Source organism: Ammospiza nelsoni, chromosome 1, assembly GCF_027579445.1.
Source record: "Ammospiza nelsoni isolate bAmmNel1 chromosome 1, bAmmNel1.pri, whole genome shotgun sequence".
In the NCBI taxonomy this organism is placed as follows: Eukaryota; Metazoa; Chordata; class Aves; order Passeriformes; family Passerellidae; genus Ammospiza; species Ammospiza nelsoni.
Genome location: NC_080633.1, coordinates 5,798,750 through 5,823,123, shown reverse-complemented (window position 1 = coordinate 5,823,123; position 24,374 = coordinate 5,798,750). Strand labels below are relative to the sequence as shown.

The 24,374-nt window shown below is 38.6% G+C and overlaps 1 protein-coding gene across 1 annotated transcript in view; it reads right to left on the bottom strand.

The window, feature by feature from the left end:
* Positions 1-1,827: 1,827 nt before the first annotated feature.
* Positions 1,828-24,374, bottom strand: part of LOC132087455 (sodium channel protein type 5 subunit alpha-like) — a 33,619-nt gene continuing 11,072 nt past the window's right edge. The window contains exons 9-27 of the mRNA XM_059465799.1: positions 23,518-23,715; positions 22,009-22,191; positions 20,839-21,219; positions 19,963-20,092; positions 17,930-18,168; positions 17,387-17,587; positions 16,275-16,631; positions 14,140-14,577; positions 13,114-13,260; positions 11,837-11,957; positions 10,187-10,341; positions 9,354-9,527; positions 9,017-9,124; positions 7,433-7,711; positions 6,801-6,854; positions 5,756-5,897; positions 5,092-5,192; positions 4,405-4,675; positions 1,828-3,026 (exon numbers count right to left, since the gene is read on the bottom strand). Coding sequence (XP_059321782.1) covers positions 1,828-3,026; positions 4,405-4,675; positions 5,092-5,192; positions 5,756-5,897; positions 6,801-6,854; positions 7,433-7,711; positions 9,017-9,124; positions 9,354-9,527; positions 10,187-10,341; positions 11,837-11,957; positions 13,114-13,260; positions 14,140-14,577; positions 16,275-16,631; positions 17,387-17,587; positions 17,930-18,168; positions 19,963-20,092; positions 20,839-21,219; positions 22,009-22,191; positions 23,518-23,715 — 4,878 coding nt within the window. The remainder of the gene's footprint in view (positions 3,027-4,404; positions 4,676-5,091; positions 5,193-5,755; positions 5,898-6,800; positions 6,855-7,432; positions 7,712-9,016; positions 9,125-9,353; positions 9,528-10,186; positions 10,342-11,836; positions 11,958-13,113; positions 13,261-14,139; positions 14,578-16,274; positions 16,632-17,386; positions 17,588-17,929; positions 18,169-19,962; positions 20,093-20,838; positions 21,220-22,008; positions 22,192-23,517; positions 23,716-24,374) is intronic.

Sequence of the window (24,374 nt, the reverse complement as noted above, 5' to 3'; positions counted from 1 at the left end):
AAATATTATTTATTTGCATCAGTCTTCAGACAATATTAACTGCAAACAAAGTCTTGTTATTAGGTGTAATTTACCATCCATAGTAAAAGAGAAATTCTGTCCAAAAAGCTCACAATCTGAAGCGATGGAAAAGACAGGAGAAGAAAGCAACATAAGACATAAGAATATAACTGCTACCGGGGAGAAGCGGCATTGAAGAGAGAAGAAAACTTGCTGCAGGTTGCAAACAAGTGCACAGCAGGTCCCGCTCAATCACTGGATTCTTTTCCAGCTCAATGTGGAGGGAAAAGTTCACCTGAGCCTTGCCAGAACCTGCCAAACCCAACAGTGATTACAGAGCTGCAACTTTGCAACTAAAAATATAAAAAGCATCTTAAAGATGTTAGTGTCCATAAGAAATTAAAATGTCTGGGGTAATTTATGACTATACCTAGTATGTGACAAAGGGGAACACAACAGGCCTTAGACAGCAAAGTCCATCAGCTGGATACATCTCCAAAGTAAATGTACAAAGGACAAAAACGTAGTGTTTGGGCATGTGTTTTTCTGAGAAGTATAAGGACATGAAGATAAAGGACTTTATAAGGAAAATGTGGTGAGATGAGAAACCACAGGAACCCATCTGCGCATGTAGTTCCATGAGAAGTAGAATTTGTGATTACATCCTCAGGTTTATATTAACCCCAGACCCAAGTATTTCAACCCAGATTTCCTAATTACCTACATTACTCATAATTTGGTTTCTCCTAACCTTTGCAGGAGAGAGAAGGCTGGTTCTCCCATCAGAGAAACACAGGCAGGAGGGATAAAGGCTCCCACCTCCACAGGGACACATCCATGGCCATGGATGATGTTCATCACCTCAACCAAGGACACCTCTGATGGGGTCCCATGTGGAACTCCCTCGCCTTGGTTTCTGGTGTCTAAGGGAGTGGCTGAAGTGATATTACCAATTTCCAGCCAGGGTTATTTGTATTTCTCTTCTCTGCCACATTGTCAAGAATGAACTTGAACACAAAACTCAACTGTTAGGAGAAGTTTGAGGAAAGTATGCAATCAACACAAATTTTTATGGAGTGACTGATGGAACAGCTGCCTTCACGTCACTGCCAGAGGAAACTGGGTTAAAAAAAATAATCCTCACAGGCAAAACATAAACAAGGTTTTTCTCTGCTCAGTATGACTTCCGTAAGACTAAGAGTTGTATTTATTATTTCATTAAACTTCAGTAACATAACTATGATAACGTACATGCCATGGTTTATTCTGTAAATCGATCATATGGGAAGTCCACTACACTGTGGAATATCTGTGGATCATGCAGGGTCTATGTTTGTGGCACATCTGTCCCCAAACATAAAAAAAGATTTAAAAAATCATCAGCAATTTGGTAAACAGGTTTATAATGATAATAGCAATTAGGAATTGAATAAATTTTAGCTCCTTTCCATTCCTCAATTTATACTCATATTGACATTCATTTTCTGTTCTCCAGTAGATCCATTGGTGCTTGGACTTCTCCCTGCTTCCTGTACAGGGGAAATATCAGCTGAGGTTGCCTGTCACTGCTGTGAACGTGTCACAGCACCCAGGTACTGTGGGACACACTTTGCAGTGAGATGCCATTGATCAAACAGATACAAAACCTTTCTCTGAATAGGAAAATATTGAAGAAAACTGAACACAGCAGAGCCAAAGGCCATGATTCTCAGCTGCCATAATCAACAGGCCTGGTTTCATAGGGAGGCTGCCTCTGCTGACATGTATTTATAATATCATCATCTGTGAAAATTTAAAACTATCCTTAACAGCTTTGTCACCAATTAACTACTTAAAGTCTGGCGATTGTTGATTGCCCATTATTTCTCCATTCTCAAGCACAAGATTGCCACTACTCTCTCTTGTGACACTGTCATACGACGGAGGGATGGACACTGAGGACGACGTTTCAGACCTGTTAGGACCCCTGCCGTAGTTTGCACGCAGCATAGATGCAATGAGTCCTTCTTTTTCTGGAGCATCATCTCCAAGAGTGTCAGAGCTGCCAGTTCTGTGCTGGTACAGGTAGGAAGCCTGTTTGAGGGAGCGCTGGAGCAGGTGGCTCCTGTAGGCACGCTGGATCACCGTGGCCGACGCTTCCTCTTGCCTGTGGCTGAGCGTAGTGGATATTGGCTCATAGGATTGTTTTGATGGATTGGCAGCCATGAATTTCTCCTCCATATGTACTTTCAGAGTATCCAGCTCTCCAGAATCTCCCAACACCCTCTTGGTGAAAGCAAACAAGATATCCAAGCAGTGTATCTTGTCCCCACTGACCACAGGCAGGTCCATTGCCGTGAGTTCAACTTTGTTTGGTTTTGGTACACGCAAGGGCTTGGGCAGAGCATCTGCAAAGTCTGAAAGTGCAGAGAAAGTTATGAACTGAGTTACTTCAGGATCAAACTTCTCCCAGATTTCATAAAAGATATCAAAATCATCTTCCCCTAAAGGCTCTGCACTTTCCTCAGTGGCAGCATTGAAGTTCTCCATAATAACGGCTATGTACATGTTTACCACAATGAGAAAAGATATAATGATGTAACTTACAAAATAAATAATACCTATGGCAGGTTTACCACATTCACCCACTTCATCTTTTATTGTTGGATCACAATATGGTGGCCCAGTGTTTAAAATGGGGTCGAGAAGACCATCCCAGCCAGCTGACGTGGTGATTTGGAAGAGACAGAGCATGCTGTTAGCAAAGGTTTGGAAGTTGAACATGTCATCAATGCCACCTTCCATCTTCACATAGCCAAAATTAGCCATGCCAAAAATGGCATAAATGAACATGACCAGGAACAGCAAGAGGCCAATGTTGAACAGAGCAGGAAGGGACATCATTAAGGCAAAGAGCAGAGTTCGAATTCCTTTGGCTCCCCGGATGAGTCGCAGGATCCGGCCAATCCGGGCCAAGCGAATGACTCTGAAGAGTGTGGGTGGTAAGAAATGTTCAAAGGCTTTGCCAATGTTGGAAAGCAGCAAGGCTGAAAAGGAGAAGATAACAACTCATTAGAATATAATATTTTTCCTTGTCAAGACGCTGGAATGATAATATATTCACAGTTCAAAAAATATCTGATGTGTGTTTGCTAAGCCCCACCAGAATAAGTTTTAGGAGAAGCTGAATTGAAATAATAGTTGTTTAAATCAGCAATTATGAACCACATTCTTCAGCCATCAGAGAACAGTCCCTGTTGCACAGAAGATGACAAGAAACTTTCTGTGCACAACTTTAAATATCTGTATCAGCTGACACTTGATGACTGATGGTTTTCTTTGACTCTGGTTGCATGAATACTTCAGCAGATTCAAGTTACCTTCTACATTTGTCTTCAAATACTGACACTACAAAGCTAAACTAAGAAAACAAGATATAATGCAATGTCAAAGTAATTTAAATATAGGCATGATATGTAGAAGCAAACAGAGTGATGAACACAGAAGATGTGCATGCCACTCTACAATGGTTTTTGGTTTATTCAGGGACAGAGCTACACACGGATGTTGTTTTTTCTTTGTTTGAATGAAATAAATGACACCTAGTAACATTAGAAGAGGCTTGTCTTTTCTAAGTGCAGCCATTTTGGATAATTTTTTCTGTGTTTACAATCCAGAAACCTAATTTCTCAAGGAAGAGCCACAATCTTACTGGACTCTTACTTACCCTAGACACGAGTCATAGTAAAGAACTGAAATATCCTTCTTGCCCTAAATGCCTCTTGCTAGGGCAGTACTAGCCCTGGGAATAGTTAAATTGGCAAGAAGCTCAAATTTGCAACAGAGCTTTTTACCCCATTCTTCCATTGCAATCTCTGCATGTAAAAACTAATACATTTTTTGTGATCTTGTCTATTGTGTTACAAAGTGACAACCCTTATTGTCAGTCAGCAATGCCTGAATTCTACAGGCTATAATCTAATTCCAGTCTTCCCACTCTACATATTCTAGTATTCCCATTTTTCTATATATTTCAGTCATCTGTCAAAAACACAGATGACAAAACCCAATAATTGATCTGAGTATTTCTTAGCTGGTACTAAATCTGTGACAATGGAAATTATCATGTAATATGATACTGCTATGATGAGTTATTCATTCTGTATTTCAGATGAGGAAAAAAAAACCCTAAAGAACCATTATAAAATATATACACACTTTTACTAAAGGAATTGCTTTGAATCTCATTTAATATTATTTAATATAATCTTGAGAGGGCTTGTTTATTTTTTCCTTCAGACCTTATAGTATTATGACTTACAATTCAATGATTATTTGATGTTAATAAATTTTAACTAATTTTTTTTCTTTCTAAAAATAATAATCATTTACATAGTAAATAATTTTCAAGACAGTTTTACTTACCAACAAGTGACATAATAACAACAACTAAATCAAATATGTTCCAGGCATTTGAGAAATAGTACTGCCTCAGAGCCAGCAATTTCAGCACACATTCTGCAGTGAAGATGGTAACAAAGAGTATATTGATTTTGCTGAGGACGTTTGTCTTTGTTTCACTTTGCTCATACGTTTCCACCATCATTGTGACCATATTGAGGCAGATGAGACCCATGATGACAACATCAAACATCTGGGATGTTACAATGTTGAAAAGGAAACCTTGGTATCTGTTCTAGAAAGCAAAAAGAATACTTCTGACATCAGTTATGAAAATAAGGAGTACCCATCCATACATGTTTCTAACATTACCAATTTTTATGTCACAAAGTCACTCAGCTGCAATGAAGTTGGAGAAATTGGAGAAAGGCAGAGTATTACAATGACAATAAAAATCTCTTCCCATCCTGAAGTTTTATCGCTTCCAAGAATATAAAACCCAAAAATATTTATGCAGAGAACTTAATAAATATTTAACCTGTAAAATAATTCAGTCCACTTGTTGGTGTGGAACTGACTTTAGAGAACTGTGCGAGTATCAATGTAAAGACAATTAGACTATTTTATATGTAATATATAAATACATTGTACTTTCCAGTGAATTAAATTGCATTTTTGCAATGCATTTGCCCAGTGAAGAATTCTGTTTACCAAGGGTCTTGGAATGGGTTTTTGAGGTTTCTTGGATCCCAACTTTTTCATTGCATTGTAGTATTTTTTCTGTTCTTCTGTCATGAAGATATCTTCCCCACCTAAGTATACAAAGAAATGTCACTGTTATCTGGTGAAGAGCAAAACTACTGTACTTAAAATGTCTAAAATTCTGGAAACTGACATTCCTTCCTTTTTTACATCTTGCTGTTACTGGCTCTTATATCAAGTAACTGTGTCCAAAAACTCAGTGGCACAAACCAGCCATTCACGGAGTAGAAGTCTTGGTGTGAAACTGAGCTCACCCAAAAGGCATGCAAACAAAAACCATGGACAAGATTAAATCTTTCCCGGGGCTTGCTGAAAATCCAAATTTTTCTCTGGGCTTTCATGCTGGGCTTGCTGAATATCCAAACCACTCATCAGAGCATCTGTAGCAGACCGCATTCGAAATAATGAGTCTCTGGTCATTTGAGTTCCCCAAAAGGAGTGAAATTTTAAGAAGCTTTTAAATGTTTGGGGAAGATCTAGGTGTTCAGGTTACAAGGAATAAGAAAGGAGAAAGTTATTTCTTGTAATTTAATTATTAATGCTCTGGTAAATGCCAATAGAAGTTTTAGATTCCGTGTATAGGACCTTGTTCTGTAAAGCACAACCAATACACTTATCTTTTTCTTTTGCTGGTTGAAGTTGTCAATGATTACACCAACAAAGAGGTTCAGGGTGAAAAAAGACCCAAAGATGATGAAGTTCACAAAGTAGAGATACATATAGAGATTATACTCCATTTCTGGCTGATCATCTTTCTGCAAGAATGAGAAGCAGCTTGAGAAATAACAATACAGCAACATGGGCCCAATTGAGAATAATCTTCATATTGAAGCTCCTCTCAAAAATTGATTCCAGGAGAAACTAAGATTTACGGACTTTCTGCTAATTGTAACAAAAGTGGTATAATTTAAAAATACCAATAGTGCACAACACAAAATTTTGTTTGAATATTTTGACATGATTTCCACAGGCATTGCAGAAGCACCATTGCAGTTCCTTCCAATAAGAACAGGAGCTGTAAATTTTTCAGTACATGAAAAATCAAACAAACAATTTAGAAGTCAAATTCCAAGCTCTTGCCATTAAAATTCTTGGCCTAGATATGTTGTTGCTTTTTTTTATCTTCTTAGCAAAAAACTTCTGTGATGGCTATTATTAATAAAAACAAAATTGGGAGAAGAAAAAATAACTTTTCAAATTGAAGAACAAAGAAGAAAAACATTTAAACACACAAAACCTTATCAATATATGAAAATACTATTATTAGTATTTTCATATTTTATATATTATTTTATATTTTCATATATAATATTGCTAATATTATAATATGAAAATACTTTAAAAATTCTTTCATTCCTTTGAACTCCAGATTAAATTAAGGCATCCTCTACATTTCAATTTCTTTCCTTACTAAGTCATACCACTTTGTTCTGTTTAAGTGGGTGGATCTAGAGCTGAAACACTTTCCCCGTTGCAACAGAGGAGCTTTAGGATACGATAAGTCATTTGCAGATTAAATGTTTATATCACCTGACAGAAAATAATTACTGGTAGTATTTAGCACTGACAAACAGCAGATGTGGAAGTGCAAAATGAATACTGCATTTGCAGAAAGCAGCAACACTCTCAAAAAATATGGCTTGAATGAAATGACTGACCTCTCGTGAATCTACTGCTGCATACATGATGTCCATCCAACCCTTAAATGTTGCCTGGAATGAGAGATTATGGAAAATGTGTTGAACTTTGACCTTGAAAGTCTTCACATAATTTGCAGTATCAGAATGACACTGACTGCAGCAAGAGCCTTTGCTATGTTCACAGGCACAAAGCACCCAGCTCTGGCTGCTGTGAGTGGCATTCTCAGCCTCATAGGATATGAAAGCTCTCAATGGGGAGACAGAACACTTTATCCTAGGATTCTGGCAGAGCAAACCTTCATCAGCATGGCACTAAGGCCATGAGATCCTCATGGCTGAATAAATCCATATTTTTACAGAAAAGGTCATTATTTGCCCCAGAATTCCTTCTGAGATGGACTCTAGGATCATGGAACTGCTGGAGGCTGCAAGAGCACTTGCCCACCAGATGTTCCTTTATCACCTGGAAAGTCAGGGCAGGGTCTTTTCTGTCCCCATTTTCCCATTAGTGTGCATGAACTGCCAGCTACAAGGGGGAGCAAGCTGCAGGACATCCCACTCCCTGCATCACCTTCAGAGATGAATTAGGAATTAACAAAAGGTCAAGCCCATCTGACAAGGGCTGGCTACTGAGGACAAGCAGCACTTACCACCTGAAGAAGAGCCAGGTAGCCAGAGCCAACATTATCAAAATTGACTTTAACATTGACCCAGAATATTTCCCCAGTGCCGTTATACATCAAACAGTCTGTTTTGTTCGTGATGTTGACCACAAATTTGGAATTTTCATCTGTCATATTGACACATTTCCCAAACTTCCCAGCAAAGAGGTTCACTCCCATGATGCTGAAGATGAGCCAGAAGATGAGGCAGACAAGCAGAACATTCATGATGGAAGGGATGGCTCCCAGGAGGGCATTGACCACCACCTTGGATAAAAAGGGAGAGGAAAAATATGCTTCAGAAAAAAGGATAAGCCCAGGTATGTGTAAGCAGTCACTTAGTCATCTCTGCAAACAGAAACCTGATGTTTTCTATGTAAATGGTCACAGTCATGCTGGTCACAGCTGTCAGGGGGACCCTGAACAATATCTTTGTTATCTTGACTCTTTGTTTTAGACTTTATTAACATAAAACTTCCGAAGTATTCATCCGTGAGCACTTGTGCAGAGCACCATATTTAAGACTGTCAAAAGTAGTTCCTAAAAGGATCAGTAATAATTCTCCACTAGTAATTTGCTTCATTTATTTTTAGTGGATTATGGTTGTGTTTGGGGTTTATAAGCATAAGCCAGGTACATTTCCTGTGCTAGGTGCTGTACAGCCACAGAAAAGTGTCTATGCAGATTTTAAATGTATGCTAAGACATAACAGATGGCTTTGAAAAAATTGGGTAAGGAAATGGTGGGAATATTTCTTTGAGTTTCACGGTGAAGGCAGTGAACTCATCTGTGAGGTAGCAAAGAAAGACTTGATGGACAAGCAGAAAAATTCAAAAGCTTTGTAAAGGTTTTTTGGAGACTGTCCCACACACATTCTTCATAACAAACATAAAGTATGACATTACCTGTTTCAATATCAAAATTTACTCCAGACATGGAAATTTGGATACATTCTGCTAATTAATTTAATGACATTTCTCTCTGTCTTCACAGTGTCAAGATTGCAACCACAGAGTTTTCAGTTTTATTCTTCCTCAGTAAAAAATAATAAATAAATGTGCTCTTGTGATGGGAAAAGAAAATCTAATGTTCTACAGGAAAACACTTTTGTTTTCTGAAAGAACTTTATTTGAAACAATAATTTGAGCAAAGTACTTTTTAATAGGCTACAGTTTTGTAAATCAATGCAGTAAAATCTTTCAAAGTTGAAGTGACTCTTTCCTCTGAGTTAGCTTGCTATCAGATTTCAAAAATTATAATTGTGCTTACAGTTCTTATTCTCTATTTTATTTTTATCTATCTCAGTAAGACAGGAACACAAGAATGTCTGAGCAGCAATGGAACAAAGTTCCACCTAGGCCAGTTTTAATTTAAACAGCACTTGGATCAATCACTCCAGGAAAGTCTATAGGGAATGCCCAAGCACAGAAGAGCACAACCAAGGGTCTCTTAAAAAAATGTAGTTTATAGTTCCTAAGCTGAGCTCAGGGTGAGCATGTGAACTTGACAAAGACACAGTGATGAGTCACAAACCTGTTATGTGCAAAACCTCTGGTTCGCAATCAGTCTTACCCTCATTCCCTCAAACCGGGACAGTGCTCTCAGGGGTCTCAGAGCTCGCAGAGTCCTGAGAGATTTCATGGGCGCAAAGTTACTGGCAAAGAGGTTTATCAAAGAGACCTGAGTGGGAAGACAAAGGAAATGCGTTAACAACATCCTGTCATCTGTTTCCTTTATTTCTGTTAAAAAAAAAAAAAACCCAACCAGCAAACAAAACCATGTTTTCGGTGCCTGGACTACAATATCCTGACACCATTGCTACAGGGGTTAAGGTCTGAAATTTACACCCAGAAAATATTCAGGGATTCTGCTGCTAATGCTGTGTAGGAACAGCAAGGGCAGAACTTACATTTACAATAAGGAAATCCAGCCAGCACCAGGCATTGGTGAAATATTTCTTGAAGCCATAAGCCACCCATTTCAGGAGCATCTCCAGAATAAAGATGAAAGTGAACAGTTCATCAAGAAATGCCAGTATCTCTTTAATTCTTTTTCTCTTATTTATATGGATGTCTTCAAATGCCTGAAATCATAATATATGTAGGTAAGTTACAAAAATCAGAAATTAACATTTAAAGTCAAGCAACAGTGAGACCCTTTCATCATTCAGTTTGTTTTAATACAGCTCTGAACACCATTTGTTACTCAAATCTATGCCAGCTGATAAAAGTGTAATTTGCCCTGTGCCTTCTCTTTCCTTTTCTCTATATAAAACAGCCCTGTGGATACATCCCTCCTGCACAATGAAATCCTGGGAGGACAGGATAAAAATATATACATATTTTTAGAAATTTATATAATAAAATTTATATATTGAAGAGAACTAAGCTTTTTTTTTCCCCAAGTATTAAGAGTCACTTGTTTGTTTTAATGGCATAAAATCTCCTTAATATTTCACAATTGTGACATAACTTCCTCAGAAAAATCCAGCATACAGCCAGAAGAGAAATAGCTTTTGAGATTCATGAATTCTTAGCTTAGTTCATGCTCTTTTATAATTTTTAATAACATCAATAATAGATTTGCAATAATTAAAATGATGAGTGAATGACTGCTATTTGAAGACTCTTCCCTCTTTATGAGTTCAAAAAAATTCAGTTTTTTGTTGGTAAAAACAACTTCTCTGGGTGCAAATTAAAGCAAAAACCCCTTCATGAATACATGAAACTGTGCTGCACCAACCAGGGCTCCACTGCTCAGAAGAATCATGAACACGATAAAGGACTCAAACCAAGAATGCTCCACAATCTGGTAGCAGGTTTTCCTCAGATTCAACCAGGTTTCTCCTCCAAACTTTGCAGCCCTATCCAGGCAACAACGGAAGTACCGAGCACAACCTGAAAGTGAGAGACAGCAATGAGTGCACGGAAGGAAGGCAGGTGAAGGTGAAGGCATGGCCAGGAAACTTCTGGGGATAGGACAAAGGCAATGGTCACAGTTACTGCATCCTTGTTGTTGGTTTTCCCTGTTTTACCAAGAGAAAAAAAATTGGGATACATCTAGTTTAATTTGCCTTGTAGCTCCTATACAATAGGTAGAGCCCCATTGGACAACTTTTCATTATTTCAATATTGTATTTGCAGGGAATGCCCTGACAAAGGCAGCAATGATGCATCTGACTCCATGTTCTCAGAAGGCTAATTTATTGCTTTTTGACATTATTTTATATTAAAGAATGCTATACTATACTATACCATACTAAAGAATACAGAAAAGATACTTACAGAAGGCTAAAAAGATAATAATGAAAACTCCTGACTCTTTCCAGAGTCCCGACACAGCTTGGCCCCAGTTGGCCAGAGAGTCAAAACATCTCACAGCAGAATCCAATCAGACAATCACCTTTGGATAAACAATCTCCAAGCACATTCCACATAAGCACAAAACAGGAGAAGCAAATGAGATAAGAATTGTTTTCCTTTTCTCTGAGGCTTCCAGCTTCCCAGGAGAAAAATTCTGGGTGAAGGGATTTTTTCAGAGAATGTGAATGCCACATTTCAAGACATTTCTGAGACACTGGACAGGCTCTCACTGACCTGCTGTTGGGGCACACAAAACTTCAAGGCCATGGGAAAAGTCTTGATGTTACAAAAGTCCTTCTCAGTTTCTGCACACTCTTTGAAAAGCAGAGATGAGATGCTGCAACCCCAGCACAGAAAGCCACCAAATTTGTCAGGATTGTTGTGAAAGCCAGCGTTGTTACATATTAGAGTAGGAAGAAATCATAAAAGCACTGAACACATCCTAGAACGACTTGTGAAGCTAGGTGTTGTCTGATGATTCGAAAAGAGTCCTCAGGTTATTGGTCCTTTCCAACCCAAGTCATTCTGTGATTCTCTAATCATCACCCTATAGAAATTCAATTCATCTTAGCAGCTTCTCTTGCTTATTTCACTCCTTTGTTTGAGATTGCTCATGAAATGTTATTCAAGGAGTACTTTTACTGCTGCAATGTATTAATAAACCTGATGTGCCAGGTTACCATTACCATTGCCACATGAGACCTGATCCCACACACTTCTCTTATGTTAAACCCCCAGAGTGACTTGGTTGTGTCAAGTTGAGTGAAATTCATCTCACCTCACAATCCTGTTTTTCAAAATGGGGTCTATGTCATTGCCTATGTCCCACTTGGAAGCAATTGGCTTTTAGAGGAAAGGGTTTTATTTCTCAGGTGTCTCGGTCTCTGTGTTGACTAGATAGGGACAACTATTTATCTTTTTTTACAGATAACTAAAATTACCTGAAAATAATCTGCTCCTATTGGCTCAGCAACACTAGGGAAACAAGCTGAGTTTTCACTCAACTCTAGTGAAACTATGAGAGTCTTACCTTCTGGAAAACATTGTTCTGGAGTCTTGAAGTCTTCATAAAATTCTGGAATCTGTTTTAAAAGATCTTCAGGATTTGTCAGATCCACTGTGCTGACTTCAGAAGAGCTGACACCGTCCAACTACCAAGCACAGTAATATCAGTTATTGATTCTTTCTAATTCGGGTCCAAATTAATAAATTAATCCATGTACAAATAAAACTCAAAATTAAAGTTGTGGTATGTACTAATATTACAAATATTGTTGGTAATGGAATAAACTTTTTTGATTTTAAAAGATATAAGCTTAGAAGTACCAACAGGTGCACTCAAATAGAGTCCCAAGCTCTGTAATTACAATATCTATCTACATGAACAAGATGTAATTGCCTAAAATCAGCTGGGAAACTGAAGAGCTTTTAAATTGCATATTAGTGAATGTAGTTCTCAAAAGAGGAGAAATTGCCTGGGTTAAAACCATGAAATCATGGAAAGATGCCTTCACACAGGAGACCCAGATAAATAAATCAGTTCTCATGCCAGGAACTGAGCACCCATGATAATATTTAGGAAGCAGAAATTGGAATCACACCCTGTATTCTTCAGTAGGCTTTTTGCCATCCCATTAAACCAAAGACAATATTATGAGTCAGCAGTTTGCTAGCAATTGTTTACTTTATGCTTTTATTCTTTCATGCTGGTAAATAATATTGGTTTTTACTTCTTTACTTCTTTACTACCATAATGCTGGTTTTTACTTCTCTGAATGTATTCTACATTCAAAATTATTTTAAAATCACTGTAAACTGGTAACAATGATCTTTAATGACACAGGGAGAAACTCATTTCAAGCATTATGCTTCTTGAATCCAAGATACTTAGGACATAGGCAGACATGATGGAATTTCCCACATGAAAATTTATCTCTCTTGAATTCTTCTTTTTTTTTAATACTCCTTTTTTGTGGAGTCAAAATTTAATGAATGGAAGGTATCAGGGAGTATTTTATAAATTATTCATAATTACTACCAAAGTTACATCATAGTTTTCCCATTTCTACATGCTCTCTTTCCTATACTATTTTTTTTTTCTTTAAAATAAATACCTAGAAAACCTTTGACTTTGCTCACAGAATTCCAGCTCCAATATTGCCTCTTGTCCTGCCAGACCAGGTACTGAAAGTTCAGAGCTGCTTCTGGCACTAAACGTCTCTCTGGTGAATCCCTGAACTGAAATATGCCTGTGTTTGACCAGTATTGGAAAATTAACATCACTGGAAAAAAAAAAAAAATTGTTACCTCTTTATCTTCTGGTGATGAAAGTTCACTCTTCCTGTCCTTTCCTAGATAAAGCACACTGAATTCTTCAGAGGAAAATCCTGATCCTTTGCTGGAGCTGCCTGAATTTTTTGCTCTGTCTCCCCTTTGCCTCAGGTGATTTTCATCCTGAAATGAATCTGTGGATTAGAGGGGCTTTCTTTTGCCTTTTTTAGGGAGTGCACAAATCAGAGGGGAAAAAAACAATAAGCCATAAATTTCATTTAAAGTGGGAATCTCCAGAGAAGAGTTATAAGAAAGGATCATTTTGAGTCTCTGATTTTACCTAAGGATAGAACTTTTCCCCAACAGAGCAAATGAAGGCATTTTAGTGACCTATTCAAAACTTAAATGAGAATTCTTACATAGGAATTAAGAGGTAAATTTAATATGGGAAATTGTGATACCAGAGTGACAACTGTGATTGAAACAGATCTGAAAAATTCATGGAGCACAAAGAAATAGGGTAAATATATGATGTAGTATCAAAAATTTGTCCTTAGTAGAGCCACTCCATACTTAATCCCATCCACATCTAATAATTACTACATACTACACACAGCAAGGAAAAATACAAAGTAAAGATCAGAGCTATCAATTCATATTCTGAATCCATGATAATGTTCTATATGCAGAACATGTATTTTGGCTCTTTCATGCAAATAATACCAAAACAGTTGACATTATGCATAAATATTTACATTAAAAAATACAAGTTCACCAAGGACTGCCATAATTACCTGTGCGCACCACAGCACGTCAGCTAGAATTCCTGAAAAAATTTTCTTTTAAAACCATGAAAGAATCTTGATTTTAAAAGCCTCCAAGTGATGATTTACCCATGCTGTAAATATTTTTATTTTTGATTCTAGTTCAGAACTTTATAGTTTTCTGGAAATGGATCAACATCTCCCACCCTGTTCTGCTAGAGACTCTTCTCCCGCCCATCCCTCCCTTCATCTCTCTCCACATTTCTGCTGTTCCAACACAAATGAAGACACCCATTACCTGCTTGCTGCATTCTGTGTCAGTAAATGTGCTCAGTTTATCATCATCTTCGAAACCCTCACTTGTATTCTCTGCCTCAGCAATAGGGACACAAACAAATACGTTGGGGTTTCTAACAAAATCTTCAAGACCTGGGCATTTGTCCCTGTTTTTCTCAATCCATTCATTATTGTAATTCTCTTTACAAGTCTTTGGCTCTTCCCTCTTGAACCCAAGTGAGTTCTGTGCAGTCAATTTGATTTTCTTCTTGTGCACTTTCTTTATGTGCCTGAGCTTCCGGCAGCAGGCATCCCACGTCGTGCTCTTGACAAGGTGGAATGCCTCGCGGATCCGAGCGAAGGCGATCCGAAGATTGTTCATCTCTCCATCATCCTCTGTTGTCTGGAGACTGTCAGCACTGAAAGAACTCAGCAGCAGTGCAATGAAAAGGTTGAGAACCTGAAAGCAATTGAAATAATAATGATTAAAAAAAAAATTAAAGTCTGGAGATTAGCATTGGAAAATCTGAATTCTAACTTTGAAGAACACAGACGCTACCAAAGTTCTGTCTCTCCTGAGCAAACCAAAACAAGGTGATAAGGAAATGGCAGCAAGTGATCACATTGTGATTGATGAAATCAACATATCTATCTGAAATTTCAATGTTCCCATTCCTCTCTTCTCAAAAAAATGCAATTTAAACTACGAGAGAAAACAGAACTGTATGACAAATGCATTATTTGGTGGAAGCAACTTTTCAAAGGTTAAAGCAGTAACATTGACTCATGTCCTGTGAGTTTAGCAATTGTCTCTTGATTCTTCAAATTAGAATTAAATCAGGCCCCTGTGGAGTTACTTCCAAAATTCTGTAAGATCAGATTCAGGCCCAGAAATTTCCTAAAATCTGCCACATTATCACAAAAATCTAAACCAAGAGAGGCTCGAATTTTTCATTTTTAAGTACCTTCATATAAAGGAATTTTTAAACCTCCATTTGTTTTGGGTTTTTGGTTTTTTTTTTGGTTGTTTGCTTTTAAGGGAATGTGAGAATTTCATTTTTTCACTAATATTTTGGTTACTAATAGGATCTGTGTATCTTAATTTTTGTCGTGGCAGAACTGGGCAGATAACACCCCCGAGCCATCCAAGGACCACAGGCGGTGGAGAATACCAGCTCTCCAGAGATCAATTCATCTCATCTGTCTTACTTATTGACTTTAGGCTGGAATAAATCTCAGTCCCATATACCTCTCTCTGCTTCCTTGGATCACAAGAAAGCCTGGACGAAAAGTGGGGGCTAAACACTTCATTGCTTGACAGTTAACATTAAATTGTGATATAAATCTCACTCACAGCATTTCATCACTGACATCAATCCTTGCACTGTGGAACAGACAGGACATTAAATACATATTTAGGATTCAGCCACAGAGTAGAGATTTCCCACAAAGGTCTGCCTAGAGTTAAATATGTTCAGAATTCCTTTTACAATTAAGAGAAGCTTGGCATATGAATAAAGGACATGAGGAACAAAATTACCAAAAGAAGATATTTATGATTTGGGCATTAAGAAAGGACAGCTTAGAACCAAGGAAGGCAGGCTGTCCCTTGTGTCCCAGCATAGTGGGTTGAGGCTGTGTAGGTTATGCATTGCAAGATCTAGCTCTTGGATATAAATGTATCTTGAGATTCCTAAAAATAATTCTGATTTCTGTGGTAGCACTGTAGATTCTGCCATTTGCTGATAAAGCATTCAGTACTTGCATGAGGTCTTAATAAAATAAATAAAATTGATTTAGAGAGGGACTTAAGCACTTGGCCTAATTAATTCAAGCAGGTGAGCTATAAGCCACACTGATTATTTACATCCAAATCCCAAGACAGGGAGGAACTTAGCTGCCTGTGGTGTATTTACTGCAAAGGTGTTTCTTGTCAATTGCCACATGGAAAGATCAAGTGGTGCTGTGAGCAAAGCTCACAAAATGGGAAAATACAGATGGTGGCCCAAAGGTGAAAGGAAAAAGAGGATTTCACAGACTGTAACATAAATAACTTTTCCACCAGTTTTTAGGGAAGCTACCTTTTTTTTTTAGAACAACCATTAACTGGAGTCCACCACAGACAGGATGAAGAGAAGAACGCGTTGCGAAACTTACCACTAAATTTCCTATCACCATGACCAGCAAAAAGAAAACAAGACACATTGATGGTGGTTTAGCAACCACCATGCAGTCCCACATGGTCTCAATCCATTCTCCACACAGAATTCGGAAAACGACGAGGAATGAATGGAAAAAGTCCATCATGTGCCAGCGTGGCTTGCCGTCTTTGTTTATTTTATTGCAGTTGTCCGAATAACTCTTCCCAAAAAGTTGCACCCCTACTACAGCAAAAATGAAAATGATGATTCCCAGGACGAGGGTCAGATTACTCAGTGCTCCCAGAGAGTTACAAATTATTTTAATTAGAGTGTTTAAAGTTGGCCAGGACTTTGCCAGTTTGAAGACCCTCAGCTGCATAGCAACATAAAACATAGAGTTAGACATCAGTAGAGATAACTCATCTTTGCACCATGCAAATCCTGCAACAACTAAATTACTGATATTCTGAACTATTCCAGCAATGCAACATTCGTGGTACATTAACACTTTTAAAAAGTATTTATAGATATTTTTTTCTCTTGGCTGGGCAACACTGCAGACATAAACTAATCACCTCGTAAAGGACCAAACTAACTTGAGACCCTGATAAATGCAGGCAGGTGTCCATGCAATTCTCTTGATGTAGATTATGGTGCCTAATTTACATGTAAAACAAAGGACCAAAAGCTCAGGGACTGCTGCTGTAGTACTTTGAAAAGAGTTTATATTTTGATCAATGAATTTAAATCAGTCCCTGGTATATGAAGTGGATACCTTAACATAATCTCACATCTCTCTTTAAAAATTGTTTATTTCTGTTTGTACTCTGACACTTTTCTCCTAATTTCCTGTGCTAGTATTTAATTAGTTGTGTCAGTGTTATAACACATCCATTCTGGAATATTTTTTCCTTTGAATATTTCTCAGTGAATTCAAAAGAAATATACTTTTTAAACTCCAACTCTAACATCACAAGGAGTTTGAGTGTGTTTCCTAAAGCCAAGTTGAGGAAGTAAAAATAACGAGGATTAAAAAAATAATAATTTCTTGCCTCCTAACTGCAGAAGTATTCTGTATTAAATTCACAAGATAAAGCTTTATACAACTGAGCATGCGTGAAGCATTACCAGTCTGAAGGATCGTAAAACTGACAGGGTTCCTCCTTTTCTCCTTTCTTTCTTGCTTTTGTGTTTGGGGAAACTCAATTCAATTAAACTCAGTGTGACAATGACACTGTCAAAAATATTCCAGGGCTGCTGAAAATAGTAATAGGGATCCAGAGCAACGATTTTTAAGATCATTTCTGCAGTGAAGATTCCTGTAAAAACCTGTGACAAGGAAACAGTAGCATCAGCCTGAAAGTAGCCATGAATTATCTCATCTCTAGGTCACCTTCCCTCAAATAGCATTCATGGACAGGTTAATAAACCCCATGTTTATGAAGTGCTAATGCACTTTTAGTTAAAATGGGAGGATTTTTTTTTCTGCCTTCTCAGGAGCACGACAAACTGCATTAAAAATCTGGGAATTGTCTGTATTAGAAACAAAGTTTATTAATGCTGGGTTTGCTAATTTTCAATTTTTACTTTCACTTTTTATGTTTCAAGTGAAAACACATATCAGCCAATTAATTAATTCTATAAAAAGCCACATAGCTGAGATTTGCTTACCAAGTTTCCTATTTTAAGCATGTATTTAAAAGTAGGTGACATATTATTGTGCTCCAGTGCCATGAACAAAGTGTTCATCACAATGCAAACCGTGATGGTGAGATCAAAAAAAGGATCCTTTATGAAAGCAGCCACTTTTTCCTTGATTCTCAACCAAAATGGGCAACAGTCCCAAATTAGATACTTTAAAGCAAAGTTCTTCAGGCGTGGTGGGCATTTCTGCTGAGCTTCTTCACGTTCTAAACAAAAAAGAAAATCCTTCTATCATTATTTAGCACTGAGTAAGATGGTGAAATAACAACTTCAAGCACTCAAAAGAACAGAGAAGGAAAAGGAAGTCTCTCATCTCTCACAGAGCTTCCTTGCACTTTTTACCATTTATGTGTTTCTTACATCAGCTGATAAACATGAAAATAAAAATTCAGAGAAAATGCCAAATTCTTTTGTGAGCACTTCCTTCAAAAGCCTTTGGAAAGGGTTTTCTTTGTTTCAGACTGGTACTACAGCCATCTGGCAATGCAGATATTTGTGATGCAGGGCCCTCACCACAGCTTTCCATGCTCTTGCAGGACAACAGAGCAGCTTCAGCTCTTCCCACCTTGTCCTCATAGGGTGTCTGGGACAACAGCTGTGTCACACCCAACAACTTTCTGTCTCCCTTGACCCTCAAGGCAGCTTAAAGAATCAGTGGTAGACATGGGAATTCTGACTCTGGCAAACCCAAATTGCCTGAAATTTGGCCTTTGGCCTTTTCTATGGGAAAGGTCACAACCATAATTTCCAGCTGATGAAAGCTGAACAGATCTCCATTTTCCTCAAGCAGAACTTGGGACAGAAGCTGTTTCATCTTTGTCATTTTCATCTTTTTAATCAAATCTAAATCTCACAGCTTTTCTTTCTTCTCCATTAATATTAATTAGCCCTTCAAAATACTTTTGACCCAGCTTAAGCCCTGTGCAAATTCATTGACTGACTGGAACTAGCTTTAAGTACAAGCACAGTAGGAATTACTCATCTGGTTTTCAGAGACCTGGGAGCTTTTCAGAAATAGATGAGCTGGGTCTGACTCATATCCTTTTCTTAATTGGCCCTGTCCTTATTTCTTCTCTCTGTTTAATTTTCATTTCTTCTCCCCCAGGCTCAATACTTACATCTGCGCCCTACACCACTTATTCCACTTTGACTCAATCCTCACTCCAGGTCTAGCTCTTGTCTTCCTCTAGAACTACAAGTCCTGTTTCACCCCAGCTCACAGCTAAAACTGTGCAACAAAACCCAAATCTTTGATGAATTACACTACAAAGCAAAGCTCAACTGGATGTGTTCAACCATGATTCTCCCAGGAAAAAATATTTTTAAAAATTTAGTAAAGGGACCTTCCAGCCACAGGTACCTCCCTATTCAATCTCATATTTGTGGTCCAAGAATTGGTGGTAGAGTTCCTCAAACAGGCCAAAAGAAAACAAAAGTTCCTCATCCTGAAGAACTTGGACTGAAATTTTTCAGCAAGATCTGCAACAAAACTATCAATCATCAAAATGACTGTCACTGATTAACTCCCACCAAAAATTCACTTGGGAAGGTAAATTAAAGGAATAAAATTGTGACGCTAAGTATTCAATATCCGAGAATTGTCACAACTAATTTTACTTGCATAATCTTGTTAACTGTTGAATTCTGCGTGCCTGTGAATCCTCTGAATTCTGCCACTGACACAACAGAAATCAGAGGCTCAGGAGGAGAAAACAGTGTCCCAGTCCTGCAGGTCAGATGATCAGAAATATCTTCCACCCCCTCTCACCCCAACCCTCTTCACTCTCTGTCCTACAAAACAAGCTTTTACAATAGGCAAAGAATGCGTTCCAGTACACAGAGACTGTGTGACACCTTTTTTTGATAAAAGAAATCCAAATGAACAAGGAAATTCCTAACTACTCGCCTACAAATCCCTGCTAACCTTTAAGAACTATGTTTTGTTCTTTCATGGCAGCATTACTTTAGGGTTGAAATAAACTTAATGAGGAACCACTTACCCTCCAAGACACTGGTAATTATGCTGACTACACTTGCTGCCCTTTGTCTCTGAAGAGCCTCATTAAAGTACTCCACTGACAGATGAGGAGGTAAATGCATCATGCTGCTCTCATCACGCACAGCTGGCTGCTCAGAGAAGTAAACACGATTAGGGAGATACCACGGGAGTGAAATGAGCCAGGATGTGATGATGGGTAACTGTGAGAGTTAATAGGAACAATGACAGGCAGCCAAATAAATGTACTTTTCTACAAGATGTAATAGATGGTGAGATTGAAGGTCCTACTCTCTTATGGGGCCACAGTGAATGGATCCTGCAAGCATGTAACACGGGGCAAGCACAGCCTTGGAAATGAGTGTATGCAGGGAAATGGGCCTAGGAATTAATCAAGAAACTAATGGAATAGGAGAGAGGTGAAGGATAAATAGGGGAAATTTGAGAACTTACAGGCAAAGCTGCTGCATGATGCTAAAGGGGCTACGAACAAAAAAAAAAAAAATTAAAAATTCACAGGTATTATTCAAAATTATACCCCTGAGCAGCATTTGGGATGAAAAGGGTGACTTGTAATTTCAGCTCTAGGAATCTTTCAAACTACATTAGTGCAACTAATGAATAACAGAAACATAAGGTTTACCAAAATCTAATTTTCAGGAAGCATCAGACTTATTAAAAACCAGTTTCTACAGACAACTGAAAAATTCCCATATCGGCATGCTTGAGTTCACATCGCTGTTTGCCATTGAGGCGAAACTCTTAAAACAACAACAACAACAAAACAAACAAACAAACAAAAAACCAACAACCCAACCCTGCCACTGACCGATAAACCACAATATAAGGCATATATATAAAATATTATATTTTTCCTCACCAGATCCCCCTTTCCCACGTCTTCCATGACCGGTGGGAGCATGGCTCCTTCAGAGGACACGGGATCTTGGCTGTGCACCCCGCTGCTCCCCAAACCCAGCCCAGGGTGCTCATCCAGGCCGCCCCCCTTGCTGCTCCGCGCGCAGTTCGGGGTGGCGGGGTGGGAGCTGTGGCCCCGCTGGCCCTGCAGGCTGGGGCGCCGTCCCATCCGCGGCCCCGACAGCGAGCGGCAGCGGGGTTGGTGTCCCCCGGCGCCCGCGGTGTCCTCGTCACCCAGGTCCGCTCCCGAGCCACCCTCCACGGCGGGGCTTTGGAAGTTGAAGACGCTCCCGTGGCTCAGCCGGCGCTTGGAGCTGGGGCCGTACACCAGGCCCACTAGAGACTGGAAGGCCAGGAAAAGCAAAACAGAGAGAGCAGCGAAACATCACGGAGAAAATCTGGGGAAGTTGTAAATTATCGGAGCTTCATAGTGTTTGCTGTCAACCACTGCAAGTCCAAAACACTTATCTGATTCAGATTTTTTGGGAAGGATTATGTTTAGATTCTCAATGGCAGATAATAAAACTTTAGCCCAGGAGAGACTGGAAGCCCAAGAAAAACAAAACAGAGAGAGCAGCGAAACATCACAGAGAAAATCTGGGGAAGCTGTAAATTGTTCGAGCTTCGAAAGGTTTGCTGTCAACCACTGCAAGTCCAAAACTCTTATCTGATTTAGATTTTTCGGGAAGGATTGTGTTTATATTCTCAATGACAGATAATAAAATTTTATGAGCTGTACCAGCCATTTTTGAGATAATACTTACATTTTATACCTACATTTTATACTTACGTTTTAAGTATGAAATTTTATACTTACATTTTAAGTATAAAATTTTTCACAGAGAAAGACAATATGAAAGCTAAGTTCTAGTAGTCGTTCACTTTATTTTTATTTCTCTTTGTTATAGAAAATCTATTTAACTATTTTAACTGCGCTTTCGTGCTCCATTTATAATACTTCCTTTTCAAATTATTTTTTTCATCTAATTCTTCTTTATCCCAATATTTGCTCATTTTAAGGACTTAAGAGTGATCTGTGTTTGTAATGGGGTTTTGTTTATGCTTTCAAGCCATTAATTTTAAATTAAAATTAGAATAGCTGTAAGGATCTCAGATGCAGATAATAGATTACCAACTTTCGTTGACTGTCTGGGAGCTGTGACTTGGGAAGTTCTTCTTCTTCTTCATTTTCTTCTCTCCCCAGTGTCTTATTTCTCTTTTGCCTATTGCTCCTTTCCTTGATTTCTTTGGATGACAGAGAAGAGGCTTCAAAGGAGCTAAGTGACAGGATATCAATCCCTTTAATACCCAGTGACTGAAATTAGAAAAACCAAACATGGATGATATTATCGCTGGGTGCTTGAAGTAAAAGCAGAAAAAAACACTTCTGTGCTCTATATTATTATTTCCTGATAACAATTTTTGTTTGACAAAGCTCGTTAAAAATCTTCAAATATGTGATAATGCTAAAAGAAAGAGGAGAGAATTTCCCCAGCATATGGAGCACTGAACAATTTGCTATTTGCAGTGTGTTATATGATTACAAATACTGGGCCTGCCAGAGGCAAAATAATCACATTATAGCTCCAACTCCTCCATATGGCAAACTTGCTTACAATAAAAGTCCTCAGTTTGAAAATAATGCAGTAGAATATATCCTTTCCCCAAAATAAATGTTCAATCTGTAATAAAAGTCTTTCTTTTCATTGGGGATCCTTGGGACTATATTCACAGTGTGGATGATTTTCCTTCCAATGCTGAATTTAGGGTGATATTTTAAAAAGACAGGAGTATCTTGTTCCAGAAGCTTCTATGCTATTTAAGTTGTCAAGAGACTTTTCATTCAACTACAATAGGTTTTGGCTCAGATGTTAATGCAGCAGAATTACTGTATGTTTCTTTGCTCAGCAGCCCAAATGAAAAAATAGACTAAAAAAGAATTTTAAAAAAAGCTAAATTTTCTTTTGGAAGCTGCTGGTTGACAGAATTAAATACTTAAAGTAACATCAACCTTTAATGCATTTTATCAAGAATAACAGTCATTGATTCAGAGGAAACATACATAGCTGAAGGAGGAGTTGTTCTGCAGCTCCAGGAATCACTAATTTCAGTAAGTTATCACTTCCTCCTGTTTCCATGACTGGTTTGTATATACAGCTTTTTTTGTGTGACACCTTTTTTTAAAAAGGGAGTTTTTAAAACTCCCTTTTACACAGGAAGTGATGCTTTTTCTTCTGTCTGGGTGGGGCTCTGAGCAACCTGGTCTAGTGGAAGGTGTCCCTGTCCATGGCAGGGGCTTGGAGTGAGATGATCTTTAAGGTCTCTTCCACAGAATTCACAGAATGACCAGGTTGGAAGAGACCTTCAAGACCATCGAGTCCAACCCAGCCCCACCTGGCACCCAGTGCCACATCCAGGCTTTGTTAAACACACCCAGGGATGGTGACTCCACCACCTCCCCAGGCAGCCATTCCAGAACTTTATCACCCTTTCTGTAAAAAACTTTTTCCTGTTATCCAATCTATATTTCCCTTGGTGCAGCTTGAGACTGTGTCCTCCAAACCTAAACCTGCCCTTCCAACAAAAACTTGACCAAAACTGAACAATGAGAGAAACACTTGCAAGTGAGTAATTTACATACCTCTTGCTCCTTCTGCAGTAATTCCATAGCTTCCCGAAATTTCCTTTCCTTTGCCTCAGTTTCAGCAATGGTGGCCTTGTTCTGGTCCTCATATGCCATTGTTACTACAGCCAGAATCAAGTTGACTAGATAAAATGAGCCCAGAAAGATGACCATCATGAAGAAGACTACATACACCTTCCCAGAAGCTCTGAGGGTCTGCAAGCAACACACCCCAGAGATAAACATTACCACAAAAGGCACCAGGTAGGTTTTCAACGTGGCTCTGAAATTCTTCAAAAGCACTGAGCTTCCTAGACACGATGCCTCAGGAAGCTTAAATAGAATCATAAATTTCTTTGCGGTTCTTCCTTCCTCCTCCAATACCCTCCCATTGTAAATCGCATGAAGACGATGAAGGAAGCATTTTTACATTTTTGAAGGACAGTACAGAATCCTTTTAGGACTTTTTTCCAAGAGTAGGGTGAAAGAGTTGGGAAGCACTTCAACATCCCTTTTCCAGGGGTCACAGGCAGAAGGAAGGCCTGTGAGCATACCAGGGCCATGCCCTGGAAGAGCACACCATAGGCTCTCGACATTCTCCCCAAGTTAGGGTGACAAGAAAGGAATGATGGGAGCAGTTATGCAGATTAACTTATTCCATATAAGGTGATGTTATGAACCCTGCTTTCTGATTGGTTAGTCTGGGGTTCTATATAAGGTATGGTTTCTGTTTCTCTTTGTTCTTTGGTTCCCTGCCCTCTATATATAAAGTTCGTGCGTGCCTGTTTTCACGGTTTTCTGGAGTAGCTCCCTACGGTGTACAGTTAATGTTTTTGTTGTGCATTTATTGCTGGCGCCCCTTTTATTTTCCTTTA